This window comes from Sinohyriopsis cumingii, chromosome 18 (genome assembly GCF_028554795.1).
Source record: "Sinohyriopsis cumingii isolate HCF-2022 chromosome 18, ASM2855479v2, whole genome shotgun sequence".
Taxonomy (NCBI): Eukaryota; Metazoa; Mollusca; class Bivalvia; order Unionida; family Unionidae; genus Sinohyriopsis; species Sinohyriopsis cumingii.
This window is the reverse complement of record NC_142978.1, coordinates 38,651,873-38,678,945: the sequence shown is the minus strand read 5'-3', so window position 1 is coordinate 38,678,945 and position 27,073 is coordinate 38,651,873. Positions and strand designations below refer to the sequence as shown.

The window sequence follows — 27,073 nt, the reverse complement described above, 5'->3', positions numbered from 1 at the left end:
ATTGGGGTTTATATTAGATTCATTGGGGTTTTATATTAGATTCATTGGGGTTTTATATTAGATTCATTGGGGTTTTATGTTAGATTCATTGGGGTTTTATATTAGATTCATTGGGATTTATATTAGATTCATTGGGGTTTTATATTAGATTCATTGGGGTTTTATATTAGATTCATTGGGATTTATATTAGATTCATTGGGGTTTTATATTAGATTCATTGGGGTTTTATATTAGATTCATTGGGATTTATATTAGATTCATTGGGGTTTTATATTAGATTCATTGGGGTTTTATGTTAGATTCATTGGGGTTTTATATTAGATTCATTGGGATTTTATATTAGATTCATTGGGGTTTTATGTTAGATTCATTGGGGTTTTATATTGGATTCATTGGGGTTTTATATTAGATTCATTGGGGTTTTATCTTAGATTCATTGGAGTTTTATATTAGATTCTTGGGGTTTTATATTAAATTCATTGGTGTTTATGTTAGATTCATTGGGGTTTATATTAAATGTATTGGGGTTTTATATTAGGTTCATTGGGTTTTTTATATTAGAGTCATTGGGGTTTTATATTAGGTTCATTGGGGTTTTTCTATTAGATTCATTGGGTTTTATATTAGATTCATTGGGGTTTTATATTAGATTCTTGGGGTTTTATATTAGATTCTTGGGGTTTTATATTCGATTCTTTGGGGTTTTATAGGGAACCTCAGACGCTTTGAATCTGACCATGTTTTTCATGCAGAACACCGGCATTATCAAGCTGTTGCTTCTTGAATTTTCTTGAAATGTGCAATCAATAAAAATGTATTGAAGGCAAAGTAGATAGTCAGTCTCTTAAAATTTTAAACAATCAGTGCAGAAGTATAAAGCATAATATTCAGATTCTTGGTAAATAAGCAGGAAAAGCAACAGTTTCATTTCACACAATGTGAGTATGTCTCATATTGTTAGAGATTATTGCTCTTTCATGCCACGTGAAATTAAAAAAGAAAATGAGATCTAACAAGAAGCCATTTAATCTATGGGGTTTGGAACTGCAGTTTTTGAAACTGTACTGGAGGTAGTTTGGGTCTTAGACTACTTTACAACCATTTTAGTTAATATTTGCCTTCCTGGCATCAGATCACATGTCCTTACTGAAAATTGGTATTCCTTATAAAAAATGATAGACTACCTTACAGAGAAGATCTTATTGGGGTAGACAGGAATAAAGGATTCAAGGCCTAGACAAGCTTTGTTTTACCCTAATTTTCTGAATTTGTATTTTTTAAGGAGTTTTACTTATTATTAGAAAATGCATATCATTCAGAAAGCAATAGCAGCTTGACATCTTAACTCATGTTTTCTGTCGTTGACTTTTTGCAAGTATGTCAACATTAAATTAAGGCTTTGATTGCATGATAGTAAATTTGATCATAATGCACAAAATCAGCCTAAGTAGAACTTTTTAACTGTTTGCATTATGTATGCATTAACAATACTTTATGTATAGAATGCTTAGTTGTACTGTAATGTTGATTACCATCAGCAGAATGATCTATTTTAGCATTTTGTCAAAAACTAGCATATCTTTGTTAACTTTTAAGCGATAAAGCATAATTAAAAATGAAAACGGAGGAACTAATCCATTTACTGATAACTTAAACACTCTATTTTCAGTTGGTTTCCATCTTTGAAGTTCTCAAGGATGAAAAGAAACGAGAGATGTGAGTAAATGTGTCCCTCAGGTAAAATTTTCTTTTAATTGTGGATAATATCATACATACTTGCTTATAAGTCAAAATCAAGCTGCGGACTAAATCTTGATCTGGCATTGCATAATGTGCATGCAGATCAGGATCTGTGTTCCTTATTATACTGATTTTTCCTAACAAACGGCATAGACCCAGATCTACTGACCCATTATGCTATGACAGTTCTGGGTCTGTGAAGTTTGCAGTCAGACTTGACTTATAAGCGAGTATATATTGTATCGTTAATGACTTTTTGATTTGTACAAAACACAAATGTCAAGACCCAACCGACAATGAAGAGAATCAGACACTCTTTCCTAACAACTATCAGGTCTTTGCAGTGTCTTGGCATTGATATGCAACCATCATTGTTTTGCAGTGTCTTGGCATTGATATGCAACCATCATTGTTTTGTAGTGTCTTGGCATTGATATGCAACCATCATTGTTTTGCAGTGTCTTGTCATTGATATGCAACTATCCTTGTTTTGCAGTGTCTTAGCATTAATATGCAACCATCATGGTTTTGCAGTGTCTTGGAATTAATATGCGACCATCATTGTTTTGTAGTGTCTTGGCATTGATATGTACCCATCATTGTTTTGTAGTGTCTTGGCATTGATATGCAACCATCATTGTTTTGCAGTGTCATGGCATTGATATGCAACCATCATTGTTTTGCAGTGTCTTGGCATTAATATGCAGCCATCATTGTTTTGCAGTGTCTTGGCATTAATATGCAACCATCATTGTTTTGTAGTGTCTTGGCATTAATATGCAACCTTCATAGTTTTGCAATGTCTTGGCATTTATATGCAACTTTCAGTGTTTTGCAGTGTCTTGGCATTGATATGCAACCATCATTGTTTTGCAGTGTCATGACATTAATATGCAACTTTCAGTGTTTTGTAGTGTCTTGGCATTGATATGCAACTTTAAGTGTTTTGCAGTGTCTTGGCATTGATATGCAACCATCATTGTTTTGTAGTGTCTTGGCATTGATATGCAACTTTCAGTGTTTTGTAGTGTATTGGCATTAATATGCAACCATCATAGTTTTATAGTGTCTTGGCATTGATATGCAACTTTCAGTGTTTTGCAGTGTCTTGGCATTAATATGCAACCATCATTGTTTTGCAGTGTCATGGCATTAATATGCAACCATCATAGTTATGCAGTGTTGTGGCATTAATATGCAACTTTCAGTGTTTTGCAGTGTCTTGGCAAAAGCTATTTTTTTGTCTGGGCTATACTATAGTATAAGTCATACATGCCATGTATGTGCATTTACATGTCTTAAATATAAATTGGTGTCTTAAAATTTAATATTAGTTTTTGTTTAACCAAAGTCTATTGAATACTTACAGTTGAATACACTGCACCTTAACTGTCATAAATAAACTTCCAGACTAAAATTATTGATTGCTATGGACTTTTACAGTGGTGGCAAGGTACTATACTTGGTCAAGAAAAGAGCACGTTGAGTCAAATCATCACAGTATAGGGTAGTATGAATTTGTTTATCAGCATATGTAGACTTCATTGCGACATCGCATCTTGTTCAATCCAGATTGTACTGTATCACACCTTTAGTTTGATCTCATTCAAAAGTGCCCATGTATTTTATTAGGATCCAAATAAAGTGAATAATTGCCATTTAAAGGTATGTAGAATCAAATTGTAAACAAATGACAATGATGAACACCAAACTGGCCCATATCAGTTTTACTATAGCCAACAGTAAGCTACCAATGGCATCAACAGTAATAAGATTTGTTATGTAGATTAAACTACCAATGGCATCAACAGTAATAAGATTTGTTATGTAGATTAAAGTATTAATGTAATAAAGTATTAATGTAATAAAGTTTCTTAAACATGGATGTATGTAATGGAGCATGGACAGGCCAAGTGGGTAGAGACAGTAAGCAATGGAGGATGTGCAGGCCAGATGGATACAAAGCAATGAATCATGCACAGGCCAGATTTAATAGGGATAGTAAGCAATGGAGCATGAGCAGGCCAAATGGATGGTAAGCAATGACTCATGCACAGGCCAGATTTAATAGGGACAGTAAGCAATGGAACATGAGCAGGCCAGATGGAGACTAAGCAATGAATCGTGCACAGGCCAGATTTAATAGGGATAGTAAGCAATGGAGCATGAGCAGGCCAGATGGATGGTAAGTAATGGGTCATGTGCAGTCAAGATTTAATAGGGTCGGTAAGCAATTGAGCATGTGCAGGCCAGATGGATGGCAAGCAATGGGTCATGTGCAGGCAAGATTTAATAGGTATGGTAAGCAATTGAGCAAATACAGGCCAGATTTTTATTGCTATTAATCCAGAACAAAATGTGATATTAACAAGGAGTTTTCACTAAGAGACTTTTTATGATGTCTAATTGCTTCTAAATGAAAATGGTGCCACTCACACATCCAATATGGCTGCTACAGCCACAATCACTACTCCATTTCCTTTTTGCATCACCAGGTACAATAATGTCCTTCAGAATGGATTACCAGACTGGAAACAACCAGTCTTCTACTTCAGACGGGTCCGGAAGATGGGACTTTTGGAGTTGATGGGACTTCTGTGCATCATTATTACAGTTGGCCAGTACCTTGTTCTTTGGTCCATCTATATTGAGCGCAGGATCACCTTGGTGTGTGATAACTTGTAAATTGTGTGATCTAAATAATTTGTGGATATACAATCCTCACATAATAATACTAATAATGTTTTTATTTAAAGATAGTCAATTAGTTGAGCGGAACTAATGATCTTTGAGATCCTATCCTTTACAAAGTAAAATAAAATACCAGTAGGAAAATATCTTAATGTGGGTTTTCTGTCTTTCATGAAAAGAATTATTTACAAGCAAACATATCAACACAGACATTACTAAAATACATTTTAAAAAGTACAGGATTTTACTGCATATATTATTATTGTTTCATTCCTTTAATAATTGTATTTTATATTGACTTGAAGCAAAGTCTTCATTGTTGCTTAGCAACGGATAATCACTTTTGTATTGACTTGAAGCAAAGTCTTCAGTGTTGCTTAGCAACAGATAATCACTTTTGCTTCCATTATATAATCAGGTCATTCTGCAAAAATGTGGCACGTAGTCAAGTTTGTATCAGTGTTATACTTTGTCTGTACCAAGCAGAGAAAGGCAGTTAGTCTAGTTTGTATCAATGTTATGCTTTGTCTGTACCAAGCAGAGAAAGGGCAGTTAGCCAAGTTTGTATCAGTGTTATACTTTGTCTGTACCAATCAGAGAAAGGGTCATACACTGAGTTCTACAGTTTATATGTAGGTTTTAATTATTACATGTACATTTTCTTAAAGGATTTAACTGCCTCTGCGATTGAATGTGAGCAGGCAGTAAGCTACATATTTTGCACACACCCCCCCCCATTGTACAATTTCTTCCAATTGTTCAATGCAAGGTTTTGGTCATTCTAATTGTTCTTTTGTTTTTTTAAAAAGAAACTGATTTTAGATTAAAAGGTTGAAGAACCTTTGTATAATAATGTAGTAAGATAAATCACCTTTGATATATTTAAAAACTGGTTATTTAAATATATTTATATAAAGCTGTTCCTAGCTTTAAAAGTGGCCTTTCTTATACGGCAGATTGTCTTATTTTGAGGTATGTTTCAAGACTGATGAGCATATTAATAACACAAGCCCCACCCCAGGTATTTAATGATGTGAAAATGTATTAAAAATTGTTTCTTAGCAGGGAAGAACTAAAATTAAGTGAAATAAATAAGCTGTAATAATTAAACAAATTGAGCAATTTCAATGAAATTCATTACCGTGTTATAAGAGGGAACAGTGATATATTGATATGTTCTCTAGCGGGTAACCACATTATATACAGGATGCTTGTGATAATAAATAACTTTGGAATTCTTCATTTTAGCAAAAGATTCATTAGACAAAGTATATGTATATAATGATGGTCATTTTGAGGGTGTTTATATCTAGATATATTATTACTGTGATGACTACCGTATACTTTTAAGCCTGTAACAAGCTTGAGGAATATGGGTGTGACTGAGTTAATGGGATTCAATTTTCAGTTGTTCTCACTATCTGTGTACTTGGAGTTGTATCATAGACCCTAATTAATTGATTAAAAATATTGAAGGGGATAGTTAAATTTCAGATTTACTGCTTTTTTTTTTATACCAGTCTTATCCATTTATATTGTCAGTAGACTTGTACATAATGGACTTGTGAAGTGAACATTTTATTGTCAAGTCTGTTTCTTTTTCTAAATTTTAAAAAAGTCATATGGATTTTATCATTGGAGCTGATATCAAATACACATTCTTTGATATCGAAAAGCAAATTTTTCTTTTAAAGATGGAAATATTTGAGTCCAAGAAAAAGAAGGAAAGAAAAGGAAAGAAAGGAAGTAAACAAGCCACTCACAATGAAACTATGGATGAAATATTGCAAGAAAAATTAGAGGAAGTTCACAAGCCCCGTATCCTTGACTTATGGCCATTCACCTTTGGCCAGTTCCTGTTTTTAACAGTGATATCAGTACCAGACTATATCAGGTCAGTTCAGGAAGCCAGGAGAGAAAGGGAGGAGCAGAGAAGGAGGGAGGAAGAAGAGAGGAGAGAATTAGAGCTTCAGCAGGCAATGGGTCAGTGTTATTGATCTTTAATGTGACATATTTTATTTCTGGACCAAATCTACAAGATGTTGTTCAGCTGTTTACTTGATTTTACTTCAGTCTTTTACATTTAAACTCTTGCGTAGAAGATATCTATTTGAGGGTTAAAAGGTCAAAGGTCAAGGTCATTTTAGCCATAGATGTCATTGTGGTTCTTGCATAATTAATCAGATTTTAATGTATGATGTTACTTCATTGATTTACAGATTTGGGATCAGTCAGTGTAGAGGCAATTAAGGAAGGCTCAAAATATTAGGGCCACTGCAGTTCCTGTTGTGGTGAATAAACTTTATTCTGTCTGTTTCTCCATTGACTGTATTCCCAGATCACATTAACTTTAGGAAATAAGTTCTGTTTCCCGTAAATCATCCAGCCCATGCAGGAAGACGAAAAGTGTAGTCTCTCCCAGTTATGTATGGTATAGACAAGAGAAAGAAACTCCTGATTACTGCCCTTTATACCAGATGTTATTCAGTTGAAGCTGGAATGAAACATCAACAAGGAGGGTATGGGAGGTCTATTTCTTAATGCCAGATGTTATGCATTTGCTTTAACACTGGATTGTCTATCATTATTCATCAAAACTTATAATTATACCCATTCTCCTGTAAAGTTGGTATAGTATTGACAACTAAGGCATCATTAACTTTATTTTTTATTTGTCACTGATAGTTATGGGAATTTGTTTGAGTTTATGTAGTCACAGCGTTGACTTTTGATTAACTCTTCGTTCATTCATGGGTGTGGTTATTATTACACTTAACATTGTCCTTAGAGACTCTTCAACAGGATTGCACACAAACAATTGAAATCTGCATATTTGTATGCATCTATGTCTAGCTTAGATTTTAAGGCCAAAAAAAGCAATGTTAATTTTTTAAAACACATTTTATAAACTTCTGGGACTTAATTAGTCAAATAATTTGGGGGGGGCATATTTAATGCATGTGGATGATCCATTCAGATGTTCATGCCATGATAACAATTTGATATAAATGTTCCTTAGTTTTTAAATGCAAGCAGTGGTCTTATATATATTTTTCAAGCAAAACTCTAATCTTGCATACACATTGTATTAACATGGTTCTAATTTTGATATTTGTTCCTAAGAACCCCGAAGGCCAAAGAAGAAACCAAAGCCTGAGATCCCCGAGTTAACCGTTTCTGATGACACCCCTGTAATATATGGTATGGTGGACCAGCATGGACAAGAGGATTCTGAAGTAAACATGAAACAAACTGCAAAGGTACATTAGAAGGTTGCAAATGACAAATGATTAAGGTTGTGAAGCTGTAAAGCCTGAACACAACCATTGATGCTTGGATTGTTATCTATTGTATCAGTTTGATTGTGAGCAATTCATAATTTGAAGATGTCTCCTGGGTGTACTGACTAAAACAGTCCTCATTAATTTGTTATTCAGTTTAATTATCTTATTGGGCATCAAGAATGTTTCTGCATATAATCATGTATGTTATGTAGTGGCCAACAGTTTTTGAATTGAAGTTTTTAGGATTCACACCAATTTCTAAAACCAAGTAAAAAAAAGCAAAAATCAACTGAATGCCAAAAATTGCACATCATTTATGCAAGTCCAGCATTGTTTACTTTGTTATATCTCACTTGTAGTTAGAAAATGTCTCCATGTTTTTAAATCATGAAGGAATGTTTACCTACTAAAATTTTCATTGAATTCTAATTCTGAAAAAATTGGTATCCAGAAAATTAATGCAAGTATCAAAGCTCAGCAACCCTTACACATAATTGGATATGATTGGGTAGGTAAATTGCCTATTATAAATAGATGTGTCTTATAATGACTTCATCTTTTTGGGTCCAATTTTGATGGAGCTGACTTGTGTAGCTCATCAACATATTCTGATGTAATTTAATCTGTACATTGTCTAATTGACCTAGATGTTTTGTCTAATTGACCTAGATGTTTCTTTTATGGATTATGTCTCATCAACTCAACTTTGTATAGTTATGGCCCTTGGCAGTTAACATCCCATCTTCACATGGGATGTTGCCTGTAACTGGCACTGCTTAAGAATGATTCAGTGAATTCTGATGCAATATGTTATGAACATAGCTTCATATAATTAGATGTCCTTTGAAGGGTTTAGTCTCATCAGCTTCCTTTTGAACTGAGTTATGGTCCTTGACAATTAACTTCATTTTGAACTGAGTTATGGTCCTTGACAATTAACTTCATTTTGAACTGAGTTATGGTCCTTGACAATTAACTTCATTTTGAACTGAGTTATGGTCCTTGACAATTAACTTCTTGTCTTCATATGGAATGTTGTTTTTGTCATATTGAATATAGGAATTAGCCCTCAAATCAATTTCCCACTGTTTGATTCATTTCAACAATAGATTTATTTAAGGATTATGATGGACAGTACTCTGAATTTTTCACATCAAGTGTGTTGACTTCCACTTTGTGAAACAAAAGTATTTTGATGAGAACTTGATGAACAAACTGTATGATGATGTTCCACCTAAGAAAATCTGGGATTTTTTTTTTAGGGAATGTGGTTTATTTAACAAATGTTGACCATATGTTTTAAGGATTTCACATGTGTTACCTTTATAGTTTTTTTTACTGTTTTTCTTTATTTGTTTTACTTCATGTTCACATTTATTTGGAAGGATTTATCTTCCTGAAGTTTTAGTGCAAATATTAATTTTTACGTTGTTTGAACTTTACTCTTAGTTTTTGTCATAAAGCCACTATTGTGTTGAGGTGCCAATAAACACTATTGCATATAATTGCTTCATTTTGTCATGGGCTGGTGAAAAATGACACTCCATGCCAGCTGGCTTCATGAAATACCATTAAACCTTTCCTCCATCCTGGAGGCCTAGTGGTTAGAGTGTCCGCCTCGGATGTGGGAGTTCATGGCTTCAATCCCAGGCTGAGTCATACCAAAGACTTATAAAAATAGTACTAATAGCTGCCTTGCTTGGAGTTCAGCATTAAGAGGTTAGTGTTAGGACTGGTTGGCCTGGTGTCAGGATAATGTGACTGGGTGGGACATCATGCTACATGTCTGCAGCATGATGCCCTAGTGCTAGACATCACTGTAAACTGCCACATTGCAGACATCATAGTAATATGACTGAAAAATTGTTAAAGCTACGTTAAAAATCCAAATCACATCACATCACCATCTCGGCCCACTCACTTAGCACCATATGTCAATTTCTGTGCCATGAAGAGTGTAGTTGGTATAACTTTTGAGAACCTTTTGTACAGTTAGTGTGAAAAAAATGGAAGTTCAGAATATCACTCTTCAAAAGATGATTCATTACAAAAAAGAGAGAGAGAGAGATTGCTGCCAGACCTCTCTGTAGTGTGAGTCATTACTTACAGGATGTCCTTGTCCTATATTTATCCTTGTAAGTTTTAAAAGCTGACTCCAATTCATACCTGCAGGTCTTCCAGTTAAGGTGTGTATCCTGGGTTCTAATGTAAAAATCCTTCCCACAGCAATATATGTGAATATTATTTTCTGACTGAGAATAGGACGTTGAATGAGGATTGTTTCTTTTTCATCAGGAGGGTGAATGGAGTGAGGAGGAACTAGTATTGCTGGCTAAGGCTATGGCGAAATTCCCTGGAGGAACACTCAATAGATGGGAAAAAATTGCAGAAATGGTGGGCAGGCCAGTCCTTGAGGTATTGAATTGAGGCCAACCTTTGTAAAATACACCTTTCTATAAAAAAAATGTATTAGGTCCCATTCGTCCATCCATCCATTTGACCATCAGTCCGTCTTTGGAATCATATCGGTACGACTGTCCAGCATACACTTGCAATAGATTACTGATAATCAAAAATATTGGTTAGGCATGTTTGTATGCATATGTAGATGACCTGATTAAATTTTATGCAAATATATCAAATTGGCATCTTGAAGTAAAACTTTTCTTACTTTCTGGTGAAAACCTTGTTAGCACAATTGCACAAAAACCGCCTGATATTAGTTGTTATAATACAAATAATACTATCATACAGGTTAGAGAATTTTTAATGCGTACTGTACAGAGATTCGAACCAAGGTCTGCAGGTAAATGGCACTTCTGCATGGGTTGGAACATGTATGTGACCTTATTGGTTCACATTTTAATTCTAAATAGAGTCATCTTTTTCAAACATTCATCTTGTTTTCTATGCATATTTGATATGATACATTTTCAAAAACTCACACATGTATCACGTCTACAAATATCATAAAATTTGGGAATTCTTGTGAGAACAATTATTTAGCGTGATTGTCACCTCTTGTGTACTGGAAGCCATATATATATATATATATACACATACATACATACATGCATACATACATAGAGAGAGAGAGAGAGAGAGACTTAAATTCTGCATGGCATGCAAATGAGTTCTTGTACATGCCATTACAGAATGGGTTCCATTCCGGTGAAGAAACTGTAGTGTCGAAACTTATTTCATTACATTGCTTTTAGCTATATAAATCATGGATCCAAACATATAATGTGGGATCCAGGGATAAGAGTTTTCATTTGTTTGGTGCACAGGTGTCAATTTCAAATAATATTTTGCTGTATATACCTTGTATTTCTAAATATAAATCCAAAGGGGTTGTGTACATGGCTGAATGTTAAATTTGTCTCACCTTGCAAGTGATATTTCTTGCCCACCCATACCTTTGACCTTGGTCCATCCAGTATTGGGGATGAGTGCCTGGCTAGGGTGGTGCTGTTGCTTGAGCAGAGGTTTGTTTCCCATATGTACAATACTATCACTGTTTAAATTGTTTGATCATTATATTGGTGTCATATATAGTATGCAATAATGTCAGGGATACAGAATGGTTCTTATAATAATGTAGATTATCTTTGCATCTTCCGAATTGTATTGTAAATATTTTTACTTTAATGCTTAAAACTGTATATTGAGTGACAGGTAAAGTACATGAAATTGTTATTGTCTCAGGTGAATAATGTGCAAATGCCTTTAGTGCCCATTCCCTGTATATGACATAAACCCACATTTATCTTGTTGGATATTGTTTTTGTGCTATCTCTGTGTTCAGTGTTGAGTAGACTAATATAATACAGAATAAATTGTGAAAAAAGTAACGCTTTATTTGATCTTGAATCATTTGTTTGTAATTTCACAGGTAACAGCCAAATCCAAAGAGGTAAAAGCATCCTACGTCATGAATCTTAGTTCAACTGTACAAGGTACATTTATTGAAATAATATAAATTATGTATTAGCATCAGTTTTCATTTTTGGTAAATTTCAGCACATCATGACAACCAGTAAGCCGATTACACATTGAAAATGTAATAATATTAAAATAAGTGACATCTTCACATATTTACTTTCTTGCTAAATTTGGGAAATTAATTTTGCTCATAATGAAACACTGTTCTAATATTTTTTGCAAGGCCGTGTTATTAGCGTTATGTATCACAGCAAATATTTGCTTTAATATCATATGGTGGGGTTGTTCATGGATGTAAAGTTTGCATTTTTGCTCAAAATGTCATCACTCCAAAGTATGTGCCATACTCTATTAGAAAATGTATGGTTCTGGAAAATATAGCATATTTAATTTCTTTTATTTTGACACTTAATGGCGTGAATTATTTTATTCCCAATTTTCTACAAACTTAAATTGTGTGTTTTACACTCAGATGTAAATGTTTAAACAATGAAACCATACCATAATTTTCTGTTTATGGTAAACATGCTTCCACATTTTCTCTTCCCATTGACAGCACGTTTATAATTCTAATCACTGAAAGTTCACTGCCATATTTTAATTTCTTATACAAAGATGGATTTCACAAAAACTTTAAGATGTTTACTAAGATATGTTTCTATTTTGTATTTATAGTATTAAATAGTTTTTTGAACTCTTGAAAATAAAAGTTTCTTTCTTTGTTGTAGGAGTTAATCCAAAAACCTTTAAGAAGAGTGCCGAGATAAGTGATAAAATTATTTCAAGAAACGAGCAATATGATGATGATGGTACAGTTAGGGATAACACAGAAAATAAAGAAGATAGTTTGCGAAAAAGACATAGACCAAAACCACAGAAAGATACAGAAAGGACTATACTAATTTCAAAGGAACCAGTCAAAATTTATGATAGTGCCAAAGAACCAAGCAAATCATCCTTAGATTCCTCTTCTAGAACTAAAAATAAGACTGGTTCTGAGATCGATTTGGATAAAATTAATGGGGAGATAAGAAAACTGAGCCATGAAGTGGCAGGTCCCCTAGTAAATGGCAGAGAGGATGCTAGTTTATGGACAAAAAACCAGCAAGCCATTTTAGAGTGGGCATTAAAGATGTACCCCAAAGGATGTGACCAAAGATGGGAGAAGATTGCAGAGCATATACCTGGAAAGTCAAAGGTATGTATTCTAAACTTGTAGTTTTTAAAGCAGTCTGACAATGAAAGTAATACAGTACTTCCTCATTACTAGGTGCCTTTGTTGAAGGTGATACCATTTGTAAGGCAGATATTATCATAGATCCAGTTGGATTATTCAGTAGTAATATTGTAAATTACTTCTTACAGTACAAATTTAAGGCAGTCCACTTTCATGGTTTGCATTTTGTCAGTAAAAGAGAAAGTATCAGTTGTGTTTGTTTTTAAGTATAATTTTAATTTTTGTGAAATTTAGTCTAATTTTTGTCATGCCTGCAAAGCATGTGCTGTCACTGATGTAAACAGAGGGGTCAGCATTCAGTTTTTTAAATTAGCTCTGTTTCTCTGACACTGTTGTATGAACAGTTATGAAACTTGATGTGTGTATTAATTGTGAAGGTATTTCTCCTCAGGCCTGTCCAAAAATATGTGTATTTCCAGTGTGCTGACAGTCCTATTTTTCATTGATGATCAAAGCACTTTTTTCACCCCTCTTAAATTTTTTTTTTAATGAAATTGATTTGTGCATCTAATTGAGTAAGTTTTGCCCAGTACTTGAAGCAATTAGTACATTATATCATTCTCAGGTATATAATGTTATTTTATTTTTAAAAAACGTTCCTACTTACCCTAATTTTAAAACCTGTGTAATAGGAAACATATTTTTGGGAGGCCTCACAGGCAAATGGAGTTCACTGTGACCTATTTTCACGCTCAGCTAAGTACATTAAGTTCTTTCTTTGACACTTTTGTGTGTATGGTCATGAAACTTGATGGTTGGTCATGAAACTTGATGGTTGCATTTATCTTTAGGGAGACTTCTCACCACAGGTAAAAAGTCGACCACAGTGACATTTTTTCATGGTCTTGTGGTTGGATTATACCAGTGTGTAACAGGTCCGACACTGCATTTGGTAGAATTCTTGTTTGAACTTCACAAGCAAACTCATCAGATCAATAATTAATCATTAAATTGTTTTATGTTTTCATTATACATGTTATCGCCATCGTCATTACCTTCTGCTTCTCCAACCTCTTATTATTTGCAGGAGGACTGTACTGCCAGATACAAATACCTAGCTGAGTTGGTCAAGAAAAAGAAGCTACAACAACAGTCATCTTGATCACTGTTGCAATGTTATGTCAATCAAACTTATTGTATATTATATATATTGCATTATCAGTCTTAATGTGCAAACAGCGTGATAGTATATGATAAAGCATGCAGTATTTTAATGGTATAAATGTTACTATGAATTTAGCACAAACATATTGTTATTGGTGTATGCTAGTTAGCTATGCAAGAATTTTATGTTGCAAATATTTTCTGTAATGTGGTAAAGACTGGATTTACATTAATTTGAAAATATGTTGATGCTGTGAATGTATTTGTAGGTCACTGTTTGATATTAAAAAATTGCATAAAGGTTGTGTTTTCTTAAAGGGATTTTCATTTGGTAAGGCAGACTCTTTTGATGAGATTTGCATACCAGAAGGTTCTCTATGCACTTGGTTTTAAGGCAAGTCCAGTTGCAAACTGCACAGATCCAGATCTGCCATTGTATAATGTGCCAACAGATCTGAGTCTGTGCAGTTTATTAGGAGTAATCAGTAGAACAAACAACTTAGACCCTGATCTGCCAGTGCATTATGCTATGGCAGATCTGAATCTTTATTTTTTTTGCAGTTTGACTTTACTTACAAGCAAGTAAACTTGGTATGCATACTGGCCTGTGCAATCTGTTCCTTAGGCAAGCCAGTTTGAAATGTCAGTACTAGAGACTTATCTCCCCTGGAAATTAGATCAGAACAGCAAACTCAAAATTGCTTCCATGTGTTCTAGCCCATTGGACCTCCCTATGTTGTAAAGAAATTGAATGTCGCACCAGACTTGATATCCTCAAACTTAAACCTTTGCTGATAGTAAAAGGGTTCTCTTTACAAGCTTCTGTGCACATGGAACATTTCCATGCCGGAAACATAGAGCTATGGTCAATATTTCAACCATCATGAAATTGACTTGTTTCAAACCATTTTGATGTTGATGGTCCCATAGTATCTTCATCACTTTCTCCATTATGTTTACGGTTTTTCAGTTTAGGAGGCATTAAAAAATTAGCGATTTCACCAGACAACACGATACTAATTGGAAATTTCTGTCAATTTTGCTATATCAAATGCATTTAATACCGTGCTTTTAGAGATTGTTAATCAAAGTCAAGTTAAATTCATGCTTAGAAAATGCTTGACTTTAGCACCTGATCTGACAGTGAATTACATAATAAGTACTGAATGGTAATGAACTTTAAAATGTGAAGGATTCATAAAGAATGAATGATGTCTATTTATGATTATTGCATACATGTTGATTTGTGATGGGTGGGTTCATTTATTGTGGGGGAGGGGAAATTAGTGCAATCATGCAGCTTATCACTTAAGGTACTAAACATTTTTCTTAAGTAAATTTTAATGATTGATTGATGGTGTTCATAGTAAGTGGAACAGTTATAAGAATATACTGTAGAAATTTAATTTAGGGAAAAGTGTATAAATGTCATTGAATTTATTTCATGATTTGTGACCTTGTTTGTTGCCAGAGAAAGCATACAAGTAGCTATAAATATTGAATTTTCTTGGCAAATTTGTTACTATAAATTATTAGGTTTTAAGTTGTCAGGGACAAGTTCAGTTTGGTGCTTTTAAATCTCATACATGTAGATCCCACAAAATTTCTAATAAATTGTCTATCATGAGTGAATGTGTAGGGTTTTTAAAAAGTGGGGTAAAACTTTTTTGATCTTTAGATTTACCAGATTGAGTAGTAGCTCACAGTACTGTGTATACTTTGATCTTTAGATTTACCAGATTGAGTAGCATTTCCCATTACTGTGTATACATTGATCTTTAGATTTACCAGACTGAATAGTAGCTCCCATTACTGTGTATACATTGATCTTTATATTTACCAGATTGAATAGTAGCTCCCAGTACTGTATATACATTGATCTTTAGATTTACCAGATTGAGTAGTATTTCCCAGTACTGTGTATACGTTAATCTTTAGATTTACCAGATTGAATAGTAGCTCCCAGTACTGTGTATACTTTGATCTTTAGATTTACCAGATTGAGTAGTAGCTCCCACTATTGTGTATACTTTGATCTTTGATTTACCAGATTGAGTAGTAGCTCCCAGTGCTGTGTATATGTTGATCTTTTGATTTACCAGATTGAATAGTAGCTCCCAGTACTGTGTATACTTTGATCTTTGATTTACCAGATTGAATAGTAGCTCCCAGTACTGTATATACTTTGATCTTTAGATTTACCAGATTGAATAGTAGCTCCCAGTACTGTGTATATGTTGATCTTTTGATTTACCAGATTGAGTAGTAGCTCCCAGTACTGTGTATACGTTGATCTTTTGATTTACCAGATTGAGTAGTAGCTCCCAGTACTGTGTATATGTTGATCTTTTGATTTACCAGATTGAGTAGTACCTCCCAGTACTGTGTATACTATCATGCAAGTCGGATCCAACTGCATAGACCCAGATCTGCCATCCCATAATATGCTGATAGATAAGTGCAGTTTGTTAGAAGCAATCAGCAGACCAAACAACATAGATCCTGATCTGTTGGCAAATTATGCAACTGCAGATCAAGTTCTGTGTTGTTTGCAGTTGGACCAACAATTTCTAAGTATGATGGTATTTCTTTTTTACAAGTGGTTACAATTCTTTAAGGTTTTTTTAAAGACGAGCTAAATCAACATTTTATCTTTTTACCAACACTTGTACATCTTAGGGATATTTTTTCCCCAATTATAATGTACAGTGTACTTTTTATGACTCTGTATCAGCCAGTTCAAAAGGGAGAAGAAAAAAAGAGAGTGGTTGAAACACAGCATTTTGCTGCAAGTAAGATATATTCTAATTATTATTAGATATTAAATTAATATAAAAAAATGTTGGTGTCTCGTGCCAATTCTCAATGTAACATGCAAAAGACAGGGTTCATCTTTCAGATGAAGGTCTCAGCTATAGTTATGCTGCAAGGAACTACAATTTACCAGTGTGATATTACTGAATTAACAGTTCAGTTGTGATAAACGTGCTTTCTTTAATGATGTGATGGCTTTAGGTGTTGTTATTGAATCATTTTGAGTTGGCCATCTTTCTAAATGTAAATTAATTGGATGGGTATATTTTGACTACAGAAAGCTGTCTTCTACATTTAAATTGATGTTTGCATATTTTGTCCATGTTAGTGAGAAAGCAAGACATAGCATGCACTTGTCTGGCATTGTTATTGTCAACTGTTTGTTGTGAAGCTTTTTGGTTAAAATTTGCTTTGATCATGGAGTTGACATGCAGGTCCTGTCTGCCTTATTCTGCTTTTTTTCTGTATTTTAAAAAAAACAAATTTAACACTGGTTCTCATATTTTAAATTACAAAGTTGGAATATTTACTTTTTCTTTTTGGTACATATATACATTTAGTAGTATCGAGAAATACTTTGAAGAATTTTTGTATGTAGCCTTTGGGTACTGAACAGTTTTTTTTAAATGATTGAATATTTATTGCAAACCAAATAGTTTTTAACATACTTCTAGGTTAAAAACATCTACAAAATGATGCAACGGTGCTGGGGCAAAATTGCCTGTTGTTGGTAATGATGTTTAAGAATGGATTTACTGTCCAATCTATCATCTTTGATGAAACTGAGTGCTTTCAGAAATATAAAATAAAGTCACAGTCAAAACTTGTTTTCATTAAAATAACTTTTGTGATAGTTCTGGTAAAAACACAGATGTGTCTGTAGGAAATGGATCCCCTCCTTGAACGTATATTCTTACAGAGGTTTATACATGTAGTACAATTCCTCCAATAACAACCCTAAATAATAATTTCATTAGGTTGAAGTCATCTTTTCCTACTTTCATTACAGTTGAGGAAATGCCAATATTAACTTGTTTAGGAATGACTCATTCAGTTCTTAATTCAAAATTCAAATGGATCACTGAACAATCTTGTGCAGGGATAAGAGTCAGTTATAACATAATCTCGTATGTATTGTTCACTGATGGTGAACACATTTTTTTCTTGTTTTTACTATTGTACAAAGTGCAATTGTGAAAACTCAACTTGTATTCATCCAATTTTTGATGAAATTTTCAATATAATCTCAACATTTTTCTCACTGGGTGCCAAACTTTACAAGAGAAAATATGAATTTATTTATATGCTTTGCTAATAAAATGGTGTTATTATATCTCTGACATGGCAATTCATCCAAAGATGTGACATTTGTGTACACAAGTTTCACTTGACTTAAATGTACATAGGAACTGCAGGATGGGGTAGAGCTAACAACTGTAATGTGCCCTTGCCTTGTTCATGATAGAGTCACAAATTACTTATATGACTTTTATTTTATTCAGCAACATATTGAATGTTCATTTTGTAACATTGTATAGCAATTTTGTAGTTATATCATATTTTCCCTTCTGGTCACACAATAAATATCAAGCCTATTAAATCAAAGTTTACATTTCTTTTACTTTATCAAGTTTATCTAAAGGGTATGTCAACATGTTCATGTAGGCACCTTTACTGACCTTAAATAAAACTGTGCAGAAATTTAAAACTAATGTAGTTCTACCAGCATCTGTCCATTCTTGAATGTTGAGTGATCTGCACAATTGTTGTCATCACAAAACTTCCAGACTAAAATATATGACTCGCTATGATGTTTTATATTGATGGTCAAGCATTAAAATTGGGTCAAGAAAATTATATGCTCGGTCTTATCATTCCCAATGCCTGTGGTTGGTAAAATCATTTCCAATGCCTGTGGTTGGTAAAATCATTTCCAATATATGGTGTTTTCATTGTGAGAGCATGCATCATAGCACACAACATTCAATCAAGCTTTCTCAGTGGAAGAGATTGTCTAAAAATGTAGACATACTGTGACATTTAATTTGTCATATGAAAATCTGTCAAGGCATTCACAGGATGATCTTCTAAGGAATACTGACTGACAAGGAGTAAGATAAACTAAATTATCACCATTTAAAGGTAATTCTCAAAATATGACACCTTTAGCTAAATTGGTCAGATCTGAGTGCCTACATGACTTGTACTTTACATGACTATGAAAGTATTCATAACAAAATAGTTTTTTAACTAAAAGAGGCAAAATGTAAAACTATAACAAATATTCACTGTTGAGATTCAGCATCAGTATCATGTGATGTCATGGTTGCAAGCAAATGTTTACCTGACTTAAATTCTGAGGGTACTTCCAAGATTAAAGGGGGGAGAAAGGCATGTACTCTTATAAAATATGGGAGGTGTGGGTAACAGACTGTTTCAAGCATTTTTTTCTTTATCATTTCAATTAAAATTCAGTTGGTGCTGATCTTTCTAAACGAAAGTGTCATGCAACTCTCCTTCCCTCCATTTAATTCTGGGAAAAAACCCTAGATAAATCATCTGCTTCAGAGTACTACATGATATGTAAATTCAGGATAAAAGGTATAAATATATATCATCTTTTGGAAAGATGATGAAATATATTCAGGCTATCAAAAGTACATAATGTGAAATCATTATTAATTGTGGAGAACCAACACGGGTATATTTTGTGTTGCTACAAACTACAAATTTAAAAAGGCTGCAGCATTGATGTATAAATGTCTTAGTTTAGTTTACTGCCTGTAAACATTTTGTTAAATGAGTAGTTGTGTGACTGTCAGTGATTCAGGAACCACCCATTCCAATTCAATGATACATTTCCTCATCTCTGCTCAAGGGATTGTATAGTAGGATATTTTTGTTAATTCTCTTCTTAAAGTATTATGATTTTCACACCGAATGTGGCATCACTCGGAAAAGCTGGAGCTGAATTGGTTGAATCACACATTAATGTTACACATCGGGTTGATTTACGGGGCCCCGAGTGGTCTAAAGTGCTCTCCGTTAAGGATCACTGCCATCTCACCTCTGTCTGCGTGGGTTCGAGTTTCTGATTCAGCCAATGTGGGTATGTGAGAAAGCTTGCCAGTAGCTTCTCGTGGGTCGGTGGTTCTTTCCGGGGTTTTCCCGGGTTCTTCCTCCACCATTAATACTGGCCGCCATGTATAGCCTATCGTATGCTGAAAAATGGCGTTAAACCCTACAACAACAACAACAACAACATCAGGTTGATTTACTGATAATGCTGATATAAAGTTTAAACTAAATTATACTTCTGAATTTTTTAACCTTTTGTTAGTAACATTTTATTTAAAGAAATACTATTTCAAGTTTGTAAGCCAAAACGATTATTTTGTCATCGCATATCCTACAAAGTCATTCCAAGGCCAGACAGTACGTCAGGTTGAATTTAATAATTCTGTTTTCATCCTGTTGATGTATGTAGCTGTAGGAAACAATATCACGCTCCCAAGAATGTTTTAATAAATTGTACAATCTATTCAGCAGAGATATATCTTACATTCTGAATCCTGTCATAATAAGAGGTAAATACGTAGAGCAAATGAAACAATCACAAGTTGAATGATGCATAGCATGCAGGCCTGGCCCTAGGGTGTGCGGGACCCAAGGCGGTTGCCTCGTTCGCCTTGTCCTAGGGCCGGGCCTGATAGCGTGCTCATTATAATGACAGTCAGCTATTCAGACAACCTAACTCTACCAGTCCATTACCACATATCTACCATATTTGGGGAAATATTGATTTTCTAATTGTTTTGATTACATTATCATTTAGGGTACTGCAAACGGTGTAGACATTTATACATTTTGGTAAATGTTGCTGCCTTATAATTTACTCCAAGAAAATTGATCTTGGAGGACAATACAACCAACCTCCTCATCCATGAATTTAAATCCAATGAAAAATGCAATATTTTACAAAAAACATAAAAAAATTAAATCAGTGGTGATTTGTTAACTGTCATGAGTTGAACACTTCAGAAAGCACATATCAATAGGAGTAAGAAAACATATTTGTGAGTATGTCAAATAAATAATATCATTACTGTTAAAACCAACAAGCATATTAGTACAGACAACACAAATAAAAGTGGAGACACTATCTATAGCATTAGTATAAAATTCCTTAGCCCTAAAACTGTTAATTTATTTCTTATTCTGTTGATCAACGGTAAATTCATGATGAACGGTAAATCCCAAAAGCCTTGTATAATCAGGGTTAAGGGGCCGTCCATTAAGTACATACGCATGGGGGGGTGTTAACCCAAATGCATACACTTGCGTAGGGGACGGGGTGTCTACTGATAATGTAGGTATGCATAGGAAACAGGATGGGTGGGGGTGAAACCTTGATAATAATTTGTCTAATACGTAACCTCTTCGACTGGGATCAGTTGGCGTTTGAATTTTAGTGGACACTAGACGAACTGTTTAAAGTTATGCAGCTTATTTCTTTGATGCAGCCAGACATTCTACGTTGGTGGACTATCTGTTTTGTTAAACACATTAATATTATTAATCCTTTATTGTTTCTGCTGGATTAAATATAGGCTTTTCTATAGAATTGGGTGTGTGTGCATCAAGCGTACGTACACAGGTGGGATGGGGTGTAAAAAAGTATACATGTGTATGGGGGGAGGGGTCAAGTTTTGCCAGATTTTTTGCATATGTACTAAATGGATGACCCCCTAATTAACAGAATGTTTTATTGTAAAATGCTTTAACAAAGGCCTCACATGATTAAATAATCATAAAATAACATGTCTGACAATAAACTGTCCAAAGTAAACCTTGTGCCTACCTCTTCCTGCTGACCATATCATTTATTTTTTCCCAACAATTAAGGCTCTATTATAAACAGTAATTTGGTATTAAGTACCCTGGAACAGGTAGAAATTTCCCGGGAAGTTAATTGTTTGTTACTTGCCCAAATTCTAAAAGAAAAATGAACAAGAAAGTCAGTAGTTGTGCAATTTCATGAAAGTCGAATCACAGATGATGTAGACTGTTTTATGATATTTCCATTCCTAATAACTCCAGAAAAATGCAAGACAATGAAGAAGCAGTAGATGCAGTCATAACTATACTTGTCCCATTCCAAGTTAGCAAATCAAGAGGCCAACCACTCTTATGAGAATGCTTTTTAAATCTTGGTTGGGGGAGGGGTCAGGTGGAGGGCAGTATATGTTATAGAAATATCTCAAGGACATAATAATACTGCTACTACTATTAATATCAAGTTTATAAACACCTTGCCTTCAAAACGCAAGGATGTACCCTTTCTAAAAAATTGAAGACAAAATCTAAATTCTGATGATAACACAAGTAGACACATGAAATCTGTGTCTTATTATCAATTCATGCAGGTGATACAACAGCTGATAATTAAAATAAAATTACTTCTTCCACCTTAAAACATCTTACTACATGATATTGCACATTATAACAATAGCTTTAGTATCTCCAATACTTCAACCGCTCTGGTGGCCTAGTGATTTGAGCGTCCGCCTCGGATGCAGGATGTCATGGGTTCAATCCCTAGCAGAGTCATACCAAAGACTTACAAAAATGTTATTAACAGCTGCCTCGCCTGGTGCTCAGCATTAAGAGGTTAGTGTTAGGACTGGTCGGCCTGGTGTCAGGATAATGTGACTGGGTGGGACATTATGCTACATGTCTGCAGTATGATGCCCCAATGCTAGGCATCACTATAAACTGCCACACTGCAGACATTTTACCAATATGACCGAAAAATTATTAAATCTATGTTAAAAATCCAAATCACACACACACACACACATTTCCAATACTTCAACACTTCTTGTTACACAATACTGCATGTCAGAGCAATATTTTCAGTACCTCTACTGTAGTCACCATAATACAGTTTACAACAATGCATGTTAGGACAATGTCAAGTTATACGATACTGCACTTTTGGACAATGTTTTCATTATCTCCACCACCTTCCACATATTGTTAGACAATAGTTAATGTCAGGACAACCATACTACTACACAATATTGCACATTAGGACAGTATCTTCAAAATCTCAATAATTTACATCTTGTTACACAATACTGCATGTTAGGACAATATTTGCAATACCTCCACCACCATAACACATCTTGTTAAAATAAACTGCATATTGCACAACATGATAATATGGAATGAATTGCAGATCTGAATTCCAGTACCAGCTTGCAAATGCTGCTACTTGTGATATTCTTAACAACGTTTTGTAAATCCAATATCAATTCTCAGATTTTTTTAAAAACAATTTATATTTTTTTACCAGTACTTTTTTGTACACACCCAAAAAATTATGCATATGAAAAATCAAGGACAATACAGTACTTAGAAAAACAAAAATATCCATTCTTCTGAGAAATATATTTTCTTTATGCAAATAAACTCTGTATTTTGTTTCCACAGTGTTCTCTCATTCGTAAATAACTCCTGTACCAAATATTTAAATAAAAGTATGAAACATTTGTAAACGTCATGGTATAAATCTATATCACTTTAAAAAAAAAAAAACAGCATTACTTAATTATGCACATAATCTAAATTAAATTAAAATTAGGAGTGGTGATGAGTGACCTCTGATGCAAACAAACTGAAACTTGCTTGTCAGATGCAAGTATGCAAACTCAGTCAAGGACAGACGACAGATTTATAAAAGGTGGTCAAAATATTATTTATTCTCACACTTAAATCATCCAAAATCTTTCCAAAATGAAGTTTTACAGCAAGCTGAATTGTAACAACAACAAAATCCCTCCAAGTAAATATGTGTTAGTGTTCACAATTCTTGGATGCCAATTATAAATCTCAAGGGCCATAACTCTATTCAATATAATCAGACTGTACTAATCCTCAAACTTGTCCAAAACCTAAGTGCAATGAAACTTACCAGCACAGGGAAACTAATTTTAAAAAAAGTATGAATCCTAAAGTGTTCACAAGACATTTGTTGATTATCCGCATAACTTGGAAAATATGGTCAAAATCTGCTCGTCACTAAACTTGGTCAGACGAATCTATAGCAATTTGCTTGAAATCAAAAGCAGACGACCCCTTTCCCTTGAATAAGTACAATGCATCCATATAAGTATGAACATTGAAAAGAACATTTAAAACAGATTATAAGAAGAAACAAAAACTATAAAAAAATCATTTTGTGGTGTGATTTGGATTTGTAACATAGCTTTAACAACTTTTCGGTCATATCACTATGATGTCTGCATTGTAGCAGTTTTTAGTGATGTCTAGCACTGGGGCATCATGCCAGAGACATATAGCATCGTGTCCCACACAGTCATATTATCCTGACACCAGGCTGACCTGTCTTAACTCTAATCTCTTACTGCTAAGGACCAAGCAAGGCAGCTGCAAGTACCATTTTAAAATTCTTTGTTATGACTCGACTGAGGTTTAAACCCACAATCTCCTGCATCCGAGGCAGAATCTCTAACCACCTAGGCATCTGAAACAGTCATCTGGGCATATTGACAGAACATGTTTACATTGTGTCCATAATTTCTGCCCTGTTCAAGATAGATAATTTATAAAAAATACCCCCAAAAACTTGAGGCTGGAAAAACTTGTGTAATGACGCAGAAAGATCTGCACATGTTAACTTGTCTTTGATATCTGTCAAGTTACAGGAGAATTCATTAAAAGCTATGAGGCTAGTTACATAAAAGTTTTCAAGCAACAAATAATAATAATAATAATAACAGTAACAAGAGGTCCAAGTGGGCCTGACATTGCTCAACTGGCTAATATCAACATCAGAACCACACACAAGGCAGTGTCAATAAACATGTTTTGGTGCTTTAGTAATTTACAGCCATACTGGATCACATCAGCATCGTTTGTGCCAATCTGAAAGGTCTTTTTGCTAGGATATGTTCTGTTGACCAGTTTATGAGGTCAGCTAAAGGTGTTCCTTCCTTCAGCTACAGTAGCCATATGTGAATGCTTTTTGCCAAATTCTGATTAGTATTTTTGTTTTAAATTGTTATCCAAAATTTAGTCCTGTTTTCTGTGATGGTGGCAAATCAACATCATTTGCAGAAAATTGAAAGGCTTTCAAGCCAGATGGTTTCTGTCACATGTGGTTAAATACTATTCAGCAGTTTTTAAGAAAAAGTCATGGAAGGATTGTTTTGCTTTTATTAGAAACAGCCATATATGAGATGAATCAGCATGAGCTGTAAAAAATTAAAGGCAATAATGCCAGGATGTGGTCTGGTCTCATTCTGAACAGCAGTTTCCTGAGTAGTAGTTGTTTAAAGGTTTTATCAGATTTTGGTAAGTTTTGTATTCTTAGTAATGGTGGTCATATCCGATGACAGATCAACATCACATGACAGATTTGAAAGACCATACTAGGATGCTCTCTGACATATTTTGGTTGAAATTGTTCCAGTGACTTTTGAGAATTGAAAAATTATTTATGTAAAATGGACAGATGGCACACAATGGATGCAGGACCATACCATAAGCACACTTGGCCTTGTCATCACTAAACTTGGTCAGATGAATCTATAGCAATTTGCTTGAAATCAAAAGACCTTGTCATCACATGAGTACTAAAATCCTAAAGATGTTTTAGTAAGATATGGATACACTTTTGTGTGGCCATGAAAAACTACATCCTTTATATAGCTTGAGGACTGATGTATTCAATCAGCGAATGAAAGCACTATTAATCTGAAGGGTTGAAGAGATACTGATTCAGGTATAATCGGATGGAAGGACACATTACTATAGATTTATAGCTATTCATGGTCTTTTTCTGTATTATAGATGGCTCTAAATAAATCTTGGATATTATCATTCTAAATTTTCTTTGCTAACATATATTAACATTTAAAACATTAGTTGAGGAATTATTGTGGTGACTAAAACAGAAGCATTTCCTATTACTGTTTTAAGTACTACCAGTAGTCAAATATCCAAGGGAAACAACTATAAAGTCTAATCATTTAGCCAAATTTTAGTTGCCTCCCTTTGATTAAAAATCTGACCTGTTTTTATAGGACTCATGATACTAATTCAGTTCCCATAGTAAACCTAAGCAAACACCATGATATTAAAAAGTCAATAACTTAAAATTTTTGAGTGCTCATGATCAAACCTATATTTATCAGTATAGATGAAACCTGGATGTCAGCTTCTTTGTAGAGGAAAGGATATGAGCAGCGGAATTTTCTGGACCTGCATCTGTTTGAAACGTGCTTTCAATTCCGCACCAAAGAGTCAGGTGCTAATTTTAGTACTGAGTGTTCAAAACTCAAGAATGTTAAAGGAATGAAATTCAATCAACTGAACAATGTCTCTATTTTTTTCACTTACAACTAGAATAAGCTGTCAAAAGAATCTTTTTCCTAAAACATAACTTATATTATTAACCAATCGTGGTCAGCCTAACCCATATATACTCTATTTTATGTTCACCCATTTCCAGGCTGGTTCCCATTTTTCCATACCATTAGTACCGTGTGTCCTATATTTTCTTACTTAGTAAGATTAGATGTTTTACCACTATTATGAATAATACAACCTATATTTGGTAAATGAGAATGTACATTATGCCAAAAGAATGGAGGAATTGAAATCATGTAAGCCAGCAAAAGCACTGATGAAACTGCTCAAGTGCACCTGAATCGGTTCTGGGTGACATTTTCTACATGGCATTTGACTACCATTGCAAGTCCATTTGACTAACATTGCAAGTCCATTTGACTACCATTGCAAGTCCATTTGACTACCACTGCAAGTCCATTTGACTACTAAATCTATGACAGTATGATGGTGTCTTAAAAAAATCATCTGATTCAGTTGATTGTATTTGAAAAAGTTGCCTGAAGTTTTGTCAAGTGTAGTAACCTCATCCATATTTGAATTAAAAAGCCTTAAAACCAGGATGCTTTCTGAAAGAAGAATTTGAACGGCAGGAAGACAAGACCATAAAGAAGATGCAATCAGTGCTTCTACCAACAACATTATTTCTTGGCACCCATTTTTGATTCATACTTAAAATGCTGAATAAATGTTGGCAATACATGTGCATGTTTTGTCCAGTTACAGTATGATAGCTGTTGCCTCCATGCTGTCTGGATACACCTGGTCTTCTATTCCATGAAACAAGGTGGCATGGGACTTATAGGAAAGGAACCCAGGGCA

At 34.2% G+C, this 27,073-nt stretch overlaps 2 protein-coding genes across 4 annotated transcripts in view; one reads left to right on the top strand and one right to left on the bottom strand.

Moving 5' to 3' along the window:
* LOC149776436 (dnaJ homolog subfamily C member 1-like) overlaps positions 1 to 18,421 on the top strand; it is a 26,297-nt gene extending 7,876 nt beyond the window's left edge. Inside the window, exons 3-10 of the mRNA XM_089940849.1 lie at positions 1,671 to 1,717; positions 4,237 to 4,408; positions 6,127 to 6,415; positions 7,556 to 7,692; positions 10,012 to 10,131; positions 11,612 to 11,675; positions 12,390 to 12,859; positions 13,926 to 18,421. Of these exons, the coding sequence (XP_089796975.1) occupies positions 1,671 to 1,717; positions 4,237 to 4,408; positions 6,127 to 6,415; positions 7,556 to 7,692; positions 10,012 to 10,131; positions 11,612 to 11,675; positions 12,390 to 12,859; positions 13,926 to 14,000 (1,374 nt within the window). The 3' untranslated portion in view covers positions 14,001 to 18,421. The remainder of the gene's footprint in view (positions 1 to 1,670; positions 1,718 to 4,236; positions 4,409 to 6,126; positions 6,416 to 7,555; positions 7,693 to 10,011; positions 10,132 to 11,611; positions 11,676 to 12,389; positions 12,860 to 13,925) is intronic.
* LOC149776435 (natural resistance-associated macrophage protein 2-like) overlaps positions 18,298 to 27,073 on the bottom strand; it is a 117,812-nt gene continuing 109,036 nt past the window's right edge. For all 3 annotated transcript variants that reach the window (XM_089940848.1, XM_089940847.1, XM_089940846.1), the window contains one exon: positions 18,298 to 27,073. Coding sequence is in view for 2 of the 3 variants with exons in the window: in XM_089940847.1 (XP_089796973.1) it covers positions 26,972 to 27,073 (102 nt within the window). In the remaining variant the exon portion in view is untranslated.